Consider the following 12,014-nt stretch of genomic DNA (forward strand, 5'->3'; position numbering starts at 1 on the left):
ATGCCTGTGACTTTACTGTTTTCAGAGACGTTATCTTAGCACAAGAATCAGATAAAGAAGAAATAATAAGTAAGTATTTCTCTTATATAGCTGCTAGTGAAATATGTACCATATCGTATAATCCCCATTGATTATTATTTTTAATTACTAAATAATGGAATTATTTAATTATTTCCTTGTGACTTTCTCATTAATGAAGCCCCTCACCCCCTATTTCCTATCTTACTATCCTTTTGCTGCATCACATTTGCCCTGTCCTTAACATTCTTTTCTTGTGTTTCCTTTTAGCACTCCCACACCTAGTTTTATACTTCATTTTGGAGTACTCAAAACAATCACCATGTTCTTAAGCCTAAAGCAGCAGCTTTCAAATCCTTCTTTAAATCTACTGCACTTGTTGCATTTTCCAGATTATTGTCTTTGCATGTACTTGATTTGAGCCTAATTCATTGTTCTTGTCTTACCATCTCGTGTTTTTATAGAAATTACACTAAATTTCTTGTGATCCTATTTCGCCTGCCTTTGTACATTTTTTTACATGACATAATACAATATAATTAATAATCTCCTAGTAGTTAAAAATGAGGGTGCTTGGAATTTTGCGTCTTTGCCATGTACTGCAGAATTACACCCTTGTACCATCCTGGACATATAATAGTACTACTGATTAAGTACTCTGTTTTAGAGGATTCTCTTGGTCAGCCCTCTTTAGAAAAGGCAGCTTGGTATTACAACTGAAAGCTAAAACTATACAGAGGTAAGAGTGTGGTAAAAAATAATTTGCGTGGAATGTTTGAACTTCTAGCAAATAGCGTAGGCTTCCTATGGATAAGGAGCATTTCCTGTATCTTCTCTTTCCACCTGGAGAGAGAATCAACATTCATGTTTAATCAGTAAACTCGGTTGTGTTATGCCTTATTAAAAGTAAGTTATTTTATGATATGAAAAGATGTATGGTGCTTCTTTTCCATGTCTGAAATAATGGTGCAATTTGTATCTCAGAATTCTTAGAAACTTCACCAGCCAATCTCGATTTAGAGGACATAGAAGATCTCTTCTCTTTGGCACAATATTACTGTAGCAAAACTCCAGCTTCCTTCAGGAAGGTAATAACAAAGTAATTTTGAAATTCTCTTCTTTTTGGTGACTGTTTAAGCTCCTGCTGACAGTTAACTTTAAATATTTCACTGTGTTTTTTTTGTTTTTTTTCTTTTAAACAATTTTTTTCATGTTGTTATTCTGGTGGTATTTACTGTTAGGATCTTTGAAAGATAAGAAGGTTAAGTGAAACATGTTAGAGAGAAGGTTCCCTGCAATATTCTCACTTCATGACTGATGACCTTGTTTTGCAAACCAGGTTCTTTTAAGAACTAATGAAACAAAAATGCCATACTGACACAATTGTGTTGTAGTAGACTGCACAGCAGTCCTCGCTGTACTTGCAACAGCAAACAGGAAAAAGTCAGTTACTAGACATAAAGCTGTCATCACCTGCACTGCTCTTGCAGTTCTTACTTAAGATGTGTGACTTCAGTGAATTCATGAAATAAAAGTAATTGATAGTCATTGCCTGTGGCTTGTATGTACTTTCTCTGATGTGTGTAGACAGGTATGTGAGATTTTTTTGGGGGAAAAAAAAAAACAAACAAAAAAACCCAAAACCCAGAATTATTTCCTCACATTGGCATGGTCAGAGTGGTGAACAAGTGTGTTTGTAATGGAAGTTCAGGCCTTGCCATGATTTTCAGAAAGAATTTCAGTTGATCAAAAATTTGATGACTCTGTGGACAAGATGCGCGTGTATCGGGCTTAATGTTTGTGACATGGTGGATATAGTTTATCACATCTAAAGACAACGGCTTCAGTTAACTTTTTTTTTTTCCCTCTTGCCTTATTAGGACAACCACAGTCTTTTTGGCAGCAGCTTGCTGGGCCTCAAAGATGATGACACAGACTTGAGCCAGGCTCTCTGTCTAGCAGTTTCTGTGTCTGAGATTCTTCAAGCAAATCAGCAACAAGGAGTAAGTATACTGAATTACCCTCCACCACCCCCCCAATTTTACAGAAAAGGAAAAGAATCGCTTACTCTTTGTGTATCTCAGATATTTTTAAGTACTAACAACACAGATGAATATTTGCTATTTCAGGAAAAAGTAGTCTTGTCTTGAAGTTGTCTCCCTTGTAAATGACCTGCTGACTGCAATGCATTTGTGCTGTAGCAAGTAGAGCTACAGTACAGAGGAGCTTCACACAGCTGATTTCAATCTGTGGAGTGGGAGCTTAAAGTAATACCTCACTAATTTGAATTCCTTTCCAAATGTAGCTGTGGTAGAGGAAAATTTAAAACCCACTACTCAGTACCTTTGAGAAGAATGCTGTTATGAAATATCTGTCTTTTGTCAATGAAAGTTTTAAACAAACAAACAAATTGACTCAAGCTATTTCTGTAGTAGTTAATTGCAGACACTTAGATGCAGGGACTTCACTTAAATAATTAAAACCAATACATCAATAATAGCGTGGCTATATTACAGTGTTTCTTATTGACTACTGGCTTTTTTTAGCAGTTTCCAGGCCCCAGTTTCATCATGCAGACTTCCCCCCACCTCACCCCCCCGGCCAAGTAAAGTTAAGCATCTGTTATATCCTGTTTAAGTGGGTGGGATATAAAGCTATCCTTATGTGCTGTGCTGAGTAGTAATGGAATGTTGGATTGGGACTTGAAAGTTGTCCCTTCTGATGTCTTGCTGATGTGTGCCCTCATACCCACTACCATTCTTTTCGGTAGAGGTGAAATAATAACACTGTGTATCCCACTTGGGTGATCCTTTCCAATGCACAGGCTGATGTATTAATGGAAAATCACTATTAGAATACTGTTGGTGGTCTGGTAACTGTAGAAGTTCAGATCAAATGAAATAAGATTTTCTGGTAGCTGTTAGCCCCTTTGAGGGGTTCCTGTACTATTGGAATTAGTATTAAAATATAATTGAATGATGTACTTTCCCATCAATAATTACAAGATTTTAAAATTTTGTAACAGGCAAAATCTTTCTCTTTCAGGAAGGAGTAAGGTTCTTTGTGGTGGATTGTCGTCCTGCAGAGCAATACAATGCTGGGCATTTATCAACAGCATTTCATTTAGACTCTGATTTGGTTCGTATGCTTTTTGTTTCTTTACTGATTTTTGAATCTTGAGTTAAATAGAAGGAGAGAGAAAGGCCTGTCTTGAAAAATAAATTATCTTTAGTTGACTCTAGTCTGTAGACTGCAGTGTCTAGCTATGTGATGAGGTTTCAAAAGTCAGCTTCTCTAAAGGAGATTGGTGCAACCATCATTTTACTGAGAAGTTTAGTCCTTAATGACATTAGAATTTGGGATTCCAGACTTCCTGTTCTTTGCCTGGAACCGGAAACCCATACAGGCTAAAGACTAGACATTGCTTGGAGGAGAAATCTCTTTTTAGCATCATAATTTCTAATGAAAGGTGTAATTCTTTTTTTTTTTTTTTTTTTTTTTTCTCCAGCCAGTCTTACTACAGCCTGCTTGTAAGGAGCATGTGTCTTTGAAAAGGATTTGGTTGCTCCTTTAAATTTTTTGCAATACAATATGAGAGAGGAAGTACATTAATTTTGAGACTGAGATGTACTATGGACTAATTACTTCATGACAGATTTTACTGTAGTTTCCATTTGACTATGAATTCCTAACTGAACATTCAATCATATTTTTTTCTCTGTCCCTTTTTCCCCAAGTCACTTATGCTTCAGCTGGCTTATGGTGTATTCTCCCCTTCTAGATTAACCCTCTACTATTTCACTTCAAGCTGGATGCATGGATGCTGCATGGAATGATTTCTATGTATGCACCCCATAAAAGGCTTTTTTACTTTTCTTAGTTAAGAAGCTCAGTCCTGGATCTGTTATCTTTACCTCTCTAATTAAAATGATGGATTATTCAGTATTATTTGCACAAGTATAATTGTATAGGAGAGAAAAGGAGGCTCAGAGGAGACATTATCGCTCTCTACAACTACCTGAAAGAAGGTTGTAGCGAGGCTGGTGTCAGTCTCTTCTCCCAAGTAACAAGTAATAGGATGAGGGGAACTGGCCTCAAGTTTCACCAGGGGAGCTTTCAATTGGATATGAGGAAAAATTTCTTCATGGAAAGGGTTGTCAAGCACTGGAACAGGCTGCCCAGGGAAGTGGTTGAATCACCGTCCCTGGAGGTATTTAAAAGACGTATAGACATGGTGCTTAGGGACGTGGCTTTGTGGTGGAGGGTTGGCAGTGTTAGGTTAACGGTTGGACTCAGTGATCTTAAGGGTCTTTTCCAACCTAAATGATTCTATGATACAGTGTTCTAGGTTTTAACCTAGATCAAAAATGATTTAGGAAAAAAACTTTCCCCATGTTATGTGGGTGTCCTTCTGCTAGCCTTAATTGAACATCATATTCAATAAAGTAGAAATAAGCATTATGAATTATTAAACAGTTTTAAAACCTAGTAATATATGAAAAAGAGGTCCATGAAGACAATTCTTAAGTTGGATGCGATTAGTTTGTATGTATTTAAATTACATATTGGAATTAACTTCTGCAGTGTGTGTCAGTTGGTATGGTTAGGATCCTGAATGAACCATGGTGCATGAATGTCACCAGGTTATTTTCTGGTTTTGGAAGTTTTAATGCCAGGAAAGCTGTAGGGAATAATCTTTGAAATGAAAAGCCATTAATGGAACTTCAGTGCGTTTTATACACTTGTATGTGCAAAGTACACACAATTTACTTTAAGGGGAGGCAATGGGGAAAGCACTCTGGAATCCATCTCGTTTATAGGTAGCCTTAGTTAGGGGAAGTAGTGAGATTTAGCACCTATATAATAAAGCACCAGCATTTGGCTCTAGGAAAACCCCAGTTAAAATTCAGGTTGACTTACTGATGGCTGACTTACTGATGGCTAGGTTCTGTACTTATTACTTTGTCATTTAAGCCAGTGTAAAGGCTAGATGATGAGAATTCTTCCCTCCCTTCCCCACCACACCAATCCATTCACAGGTCAATATTTCCTTATTAATTTAAATAAGTGCCTTCCCCACAAAAGCAGGTTAAAATTTCAGCTGTATTTAGAAAGTCTTTGTTTCTCCATCTTTCATATAGCAGCTCATTGTTTTTGCATGCATAATAGGCCTTCAGCAGACCACAACCTTAACTTTTTGAGAGTATCAGGAATCCTAGGTATCTCCTTGTACTCCTGATTGTAATTTTTTTTTCCAAATCTTGATAAGTAAGTGAGAAAAAGCTTAGCAGGGAGACAACAAGAGGAGGACCTTTCTGGCACCTAGAAATTCTAGGTATTTTAAAGGGTTTCAAAACTGCAAAGTTTGAACGTGTTGTGCTCAAGCATATATAATTATGGAAATCAGTCCCTCTGCTGTATTGTCATCTTAATGCAACATGAAAGACTTTTTCTGCTATTATTTGGTATCTGCAAAAATAAACTAACAAATGTTAGCTGCATTTCTTTCCTGGGGAGAACAAGGTGGAGTGAGGAAGAAAAGGATCATTCTCAGTGCTCTTTACATAGCATGAGATCTGGGTCAGGCTGTCTTTTTTTTGTGTGTGTGTGTGTGTGTGTCTGGTACAGTGCTGACGTTGGCTTGTTTGTGCTTAACAAATTATAACCATTTTCAAAGTTTGTGTCTTTTTGGAAGTTGTGTTACAGTATGTCGGTGTCAAACAGCACTTTTTGTATGTTCATTCCACAGATGCTTCAAAACCCATCAGAATTTGCACAGTCTGTAAAATCTCTATTAGAAGCACAAAAACAATCTATTGAGTCTGGCTCCATAGCTGGTGGGGAACATCTCTGCTTCATGGGAAGTGGCAGGGAAGAAGAAGATATGTATATGAACATGGTGCTAGCACACTTCTTACAGGTACAATTAAATTGCTGTTGATCTTAATAGCTGAAATAAAGTGTGTCTGCACATATCATTGATACTAAATGGCAAAATAGTTTCCCCTTAATCTTAACTGTTTTTTACATTACTCACATTTACAGTTTTTATGAAATTAACCCATGTTTCATCACCACGCTTGCAAAACCATTCCACAGATTTTTGCTTCAACCAAAAATGTCTTTTCTGTTGCAGAAAAATAAGGAGTATGTAAGCATTGCCAAAGGAGGATTTATGGGTAAGCTTATTAATAATGAGATTTGGCTTGAGAAAATTTGGTATCTTAACACCGTTGGTATTTTTATTATGCTTTGGCTAGAAATCAGCCAAATGAATAGCAAATAGGTCTCACTTGTCAGGTTTTTGTTTTGTGTAAGTCAACACTGTGCACTTGCACATTTGTCGTTAACTGTTACAGCTTACCCACACTTCTGAATGGTGAAAAATTAAAACGGGAAGTGGGGAAATTCCCTCTTTCTTCTAACTTGTCATTCTTGATGTTTAGCCTCTGTAGATTGCAGATCCATATGAAGATGCTACTTCATAATTACTCTTAATGGATGTTGTGTTTTCTTAAGTCATCAGTTCATAATTCTGCAATTTATGTTGCTGGAATCAATCAGGCTCTGCAGCAGTGGAGAGATCTGTGCTACAATATGAGTATAGAGGCATTACTAGTCAATATGTGCAGTGTCATAACAGCTACCTTTAGGATAGAAGCAGTGATTTATTTTTAGTTGCTGCTGTATTTTAACTGTTTTCTTTACTAAAATAAAAATTATCCTAATGTCTTTGTACTACTGAAAAAAAGGCAGGGATGATTATAGCGGTATCTGAATTTACCTGTTTTATTAAATCATGTGGAGCAAAAATTGTTACTGATTAGTCTTGGATATACAGTATTTTCATCAACAGTCTAATTCTAGTGTAGTTCTGAAGATTTTTTTAATGGTCTTTTAACAGCCCTCCAGCAGCACTTAGCAGATATCAATGTGGAAGGACCAGAAAATGGATATGGCCACTGGATTGCTAGTACCTCAGGCTCAAGAAGTAGCGTAAATTCCTCCTCTGTTGATGTAAGTGAATTTTAAGCTCAAGTGGTATAGTGGGATGGGAGTCCCAGGTGTACTGAATTTTTTTCTTCATATTCCTCATTCTGTTCTGTAAAATGCATTACTGCAAGTGATGATTGTTTTCAGTTGTGTGTTTAATTTCAAACTATATTCACTGTCTAGTTGGACATGACCTAAACCTTTTTGTCCTCTTCAGAGGAAGAGCTTGTAGAGAAGAACTTGCTGTAGTAATTCTCCAGCAGAATATATGTAATGGACAATTTTTTTCCTGGCTCTTCTTCACTCTGGGAATAAATTACTATAAAACTGGCATACAGTTTCATGGGAAAGCTCAAAATTGTCTCTTTTCTACAGCTGATATGTTGTATGTAGAATTTGGCTTTTAATTTGGATAAAATTTATTATTAATAGAATTCCTTCCTCTCTAGTTTTTTGTAGCAGAGTGCTCAGTAATAAGGTTTGTTAAGGTTGCTTTATTGGATCTTTATCTTTACCTCAGACACATATCGTTGCTGTCATTTGATAGAACTCTAAAAGAATACTTAATGCTGTAATTGATGTTCTACTGAGTACGAAAAAGAAGGTAATTACTATTTTGTAGTCTGTTTCCTTTCTTAACAAACTAGAGAGTAAACAACATTTTTATATGATTAATCCTGAGAGGAGTTACTTTTACAGGGTGATTCTCCTAATGGTTCAAGTGATGCAAAAGGAGTAAAGTCCCTGGTGAATAAAATGACGGTCGCTTTGAAGACTAAATCTGTGAATGTGAAAGAAAAGGTTATTAGTTTTATTGAAAATACATCTACTCCAGTGGACAGGTGCGTCACTTATCTCTCACTGTGAATTAGCAGTGACAAATGACTTGCCATTCCAGGTGGCTATTTTGTAAATGTGAAGACTGTACTAATTAGGGGGAAAAGGTTATCTTCCAGTTTCAGCTTTTAGATTTCCTACTGCTATCCTCACAATTTTATCATGACACAGTAAGCCTACTGTGCTGCCTTAGTGTTGCAAGGCCAGTGTGAGTAGCCTTTTCTCTTGAACGTTTATCTAGAATTTGTCACTGCCTGGCTAGTTTGACTTCTTATAATGTATCAGTTCTGTATTCAGTCTAAAAGTCAAGAATAATTTCACTTTTATTTCAGTTCCTCCCCATCCTGACTCTAATGGAATGGGTGAATGACAGAAGGATTCTGGACAGGTTTTTTGGTTGGTTGGTTTTGTTCTGTTTTATTTTTTTTACTGTCCTATCTTGTCAAGTTGAGGTTAACTTTTTTGAAGATCTTGATTTTTCAAGTCCTGATGTAAAGCTGCTTTTCAAACCCAGAATCCACTCTTGTTCATTTTTTGTATCCTCAAGCAGAGCTAGGAAGGAGAATGTGCAAACGTGTTAGAAGACACTTTCAAAGTTGGAAGTCATCATTCCAAATATTTATCTTAACTAGATAAAAGAATAACAACTTAGATCTGTCAAAGCTTTAATTGAATAGCTTGTGTTAGAGTTCTTTAAAATGCAGCCTTTGGAGTTGTATGTTGCTAAGACATTGGTATTCAAGAATCTTACAGAGCTAGTGTGTGTTTGATACCAGGATTTAAAATATGTGTCAAACAAACAGTAGCTTTTAGTAGTCTTGTACCTAATCAAAAGGTACAGATTTTTGTTTCTTTTTGTGTTGGAAAATGATTTTTTTAATAATTATTACTGCTTCACAGTCAGAGGCAAAAAATTCCTAAATAGCACTTGGTAGTAGCTTTTGTTGTGTGAAGAATTCAAGTAAGGCTTATATGTAAGCCATACATAGCATGAAAAATGCATCTTTTGATATAATTTTTACGAATTTTTCTCTACCTCGTGGCTAGCTGTCATGAAGCATTGCTTTTATTTATAAGCATCCTCCTTGAAGAAGATACATTGCCAATATAGAGCATTTAAATTACTTACCTAGATTTTTCCTTTAAACTTTTTTTTTTCTTAATTCTTTTGTTCTGTCCTCTGCCCCAATGTACTATAGAATACCTTTCAGTATTCCCTGGCCAGACAGAGCAAGCCTGGAGCGGTAAGCTTGATAATTAAGCAGTCTGACTAAAACCACCTTTGTCGTATTTAGCATGGCATTGCGATAATTGTAAGCATTGGTCACACTGACAAAATTGCTCGCATATTTTTGTATTAATTTAGGTTTTTTGAATATATTAAAGCTATTGGTTTTTACAAGTACTGGTCAGGGGACTAGAGGAAGAGAAAGAATGTATTGGCAGTGCTTTCTTCTCTCAGTTTCTGCTTTGTTATTTCTGTGCTCTTCCTTACTATTGCTTTTTATGGAATTTTTTTTTTCACTTGTCATTTCCTGTATACATTTTATTAGTGACTTGTACTAGGGAAAGACACCAGCAGCAATGACTGAACAAATTATGGCTTAAGGTTTTAACAAGAGAGACTACAACTATGAAAAGGACTTATTATAAACTGTTCATAAAGCATCATCAGAGCTTAGGTATAACAGGAAACCCATACAGAAATTCTGTCTGGAAATCTGGAATTTTTATGCTTCTCATCACATGGTGATAGAACATGCTGATAGAAACAGAGGTGCTCATTACTGAGAAAAGAAAAATGCTGAGTTAATAAGTAAATATACCTTGCAACTCTGCCTCATCTTGTTCACATAACTACTGTGTTTCACACAGATATGAAGTCCCTTCACGTTTCTCTCAGATTTATTGTTTTATAATTATTTCAGAAATAAAAATTGTGAATTGAGGTTGTATAAAATCACTTGTGATAAATGAAGGACAGCTCATGCGTAATGACTTTGGAACTTTGTTTATACTTTAGGAACTCTGTGTAATAGCTTTTGAACCTCATAGACTGAAAAGCATGAAGATCGGTGCTGGAAGAATTAATGAAGATTTAAAATGCTGTTTGGGTTTTCAAGGATTCTTTTTTCAAGTAGTTTGCACATACTTTGAGAGAGGATTTACCCATAAGCATTACAGAATGGTATTGTGTGAGCAAAACCAATAGTACTGTTAACCAGTATTCTTTTCTAAAAAAAAGTGGGAATTTCCCAATAGCCCATAATATATTTTGTTAATTTAGAAATCCTAAACATCGTGGGGATTTCTCCCCACATTTTGTTGGTCAGTTTTTAGAATATGTTAAGAAAGTGTTAAAATTCCAACCCTAAAACAGTTGGTGACTGTGTTTGATAACTGAAAGACACTTGACCTGTATTTGTAAACAAGTATTTTTGACATATTGAGATTATACTTCCGTTATTTTACTGGCTCCTTTCACTCATATAGCTTATCTTCTTTCATTGGAAAGATGCAATAATAAATTTGCTCACACTAGGGTCACTGGATTATTCTCTTAAAATTGCAGCTCTTAAAAACCTGGAATGGCATTCTTTTCCCATCCATTCAATTAGATCCACTTTGTGTTTATCACCAGTATATTTCATTTTGCAGGTTTGCCACTAGAGGGAATTGCATTCCATTTGTAAAAATGTAATGATGGCCTTCCATGCAAACATAGAATCATAGAATCGTTTAGGTTGGAAAAGACCTTTACGATCATCCAGTCCAACCCTTAACCTAACACTACCAAGTCCACCACTAAACCAATTAAGGGTAGAGTAATAATTTCATGTTTCCTGGCTTGGTGGCTGGATTATTTTTTAATGAAAGTAAAAACTAGGAATCATTAAGGTTGGAAAGGATCTCTAAGATCATCAGTCCAACCATCAACCCAACAGCACCATGCCCACTAAACCATGTCCCAGAGTGCCACATCTACCCGTTTTTTGAACACTTCCAGGGATGGTGACTCCACCACCTCTCTGGGCAGCCTGTTCCAATGCTTGATTACTACTTCCGTGAAGAAATTTTTCCTAATATCCCACCTAAACCTCCCCTGATGCAGCTTGAGGCTGTTTCCTCTCGTCCTATTGCTAACCACTTGGGAGAAGAGACCAACACCCACCTCACTACAACCTCCTTTCAGGTAGTTGTAGAGAGAGAAAAGGTCTCCCCTCAGCCTTCTCTTCTCTAGGCTAAACAATCCCAGTTCCCCCAGCCGCTCCTCACAAGGCCTGTGCTCCACACCCTTCACCAGCTTTGTTGCCCTTCTCTGAATACACTCCAGCACCTCAATGTCTTCTTTCTTGTATTGAGGGGCCCAAAACTGGACACAGTATTCCAGGTGCAGCCTCACCAGCGCTGAGTACAGGGGGACAATCACCTCCCTGCTCCTGCTGGCCACGCTATTCCTGATACAAGCCAGGATGCTGTTGGCCTTCTTGGCCACCTGGGCAAAAAAAAACAGGTTAAAGGAAATCCATTTCTAGTTTCAGGTGTTACCAGGTTTTTACAAAGTAGCTTTTTACTTTCTCTTGTCTTGACTAACTTTGATCTATAAACACCAATGAGATCTTCTCTTAAATCCTCTGCATATTTCAGTTTGAGACTATTTAAATGTGCTGCTGCTTACTCAATTGGTTATGTATTACTAAAGCATATTTACAAAAGCCTCCATATAGAAGCACTGCCCTCTTGAATTGTCAGTGTCATTGATGCTTATTGTCTTAAACACTAATGAGCATGTTTTTGTATGTTTATTTTTTGTTTCATTGTAGAATGCATTTCTGGTTTTTTCCTGTTAAAAATTTCCTTCTTTTGTCCACATTAATAAGTTTTAGCCATAGAAAATGTAGGTTTCTTTTTTAACTTTCAAATATGCTTTCAGGTATACATAAGTGCTAGCATTCATTTATATATTACTAGAGAGGTTGCCTCTCCAACTTGGTTCTACAGTAGCATGTAAACTGGAGTTTCTGAATATACTTAAAACAGGAACTAGGGCTGACAGTGTATAGGAAATATGAATACACATTACAGGGAGGGAGGTTATAGAAATTGAAATGGGGGAAAAGGACAGGCGTGTTTTGGTTTTGTTTTGGTTTTTTTTTAAACTACTA

General features: G+C 36.5%; 1 protein-coding gene across 3 annotated transcripts in view; it reads left to right on the forward strand.

Annotated features, from left to right (window-relative positions):
* TBC1D23 (TBC1 domain family member 23) overlaps positions 1 to 12,014 on the forward strand; it is a 37,697-nt gene that overhangs the window by 17,597 nt on the left and 8,086 nt on the right. For 2 of the 3 annotated variants that reach the window (XM_075716878.1, XM_075716871.1), the window contains exons 7-15: positions 26 to 69; positions 1,003 to 1,106; positions 1,899 to 2,021; positions 3,064 to 3,156; positions 5,768 to 5,938; positions 6,155 to 6,197; positions 6,923 to 7,035; positions 7,711 to 7,853; positions 9,048 to 9,092. In XM_075716878.1, the coding sequence (XP_075572993.1) occupies positions 26 to 69; positions 1,003 to 1,106; positions 1,899 to 2,021; positions 3,064 to 3,156; positions 5,768 to 5,938; positions 6,155 to 6,197; positions 6,923 to 7,035; positions 7,711 to 7,853; positions 9,048 to 9,092 (879 nt within the window). The remainder of the gene's footprint in view (positions 1 to 25; positions 70 to 1,002; positions 1,107 to 1,898; positions 2,022 to 3,063; positions 3,157 to 5,767; positions 5,939 to 6,154; positions 6,198 to 6,922; positions 7,036 to 7,710; positions 7,854 to 9,047; positions 9,093 to 12,014) is intronic. The other variant, XM_075716865.1, reaches the window with a different exon arrangement.

Source organism: Pelecanus crispus, chromosome 1 (genome assembly GCF_030463565.1).
Source record: "Pelecanus crispus isolate bPelCri1 chromosome 1, bPelCri1.pri, whole genome shotgun sequence".
Classification (NCBI taxonomy): Eukaryota; Metazoa; Chordata; class Aves; order Pelecaniformes; family Pelecanidae; genus Pelecanus; species Pelecanus crispus.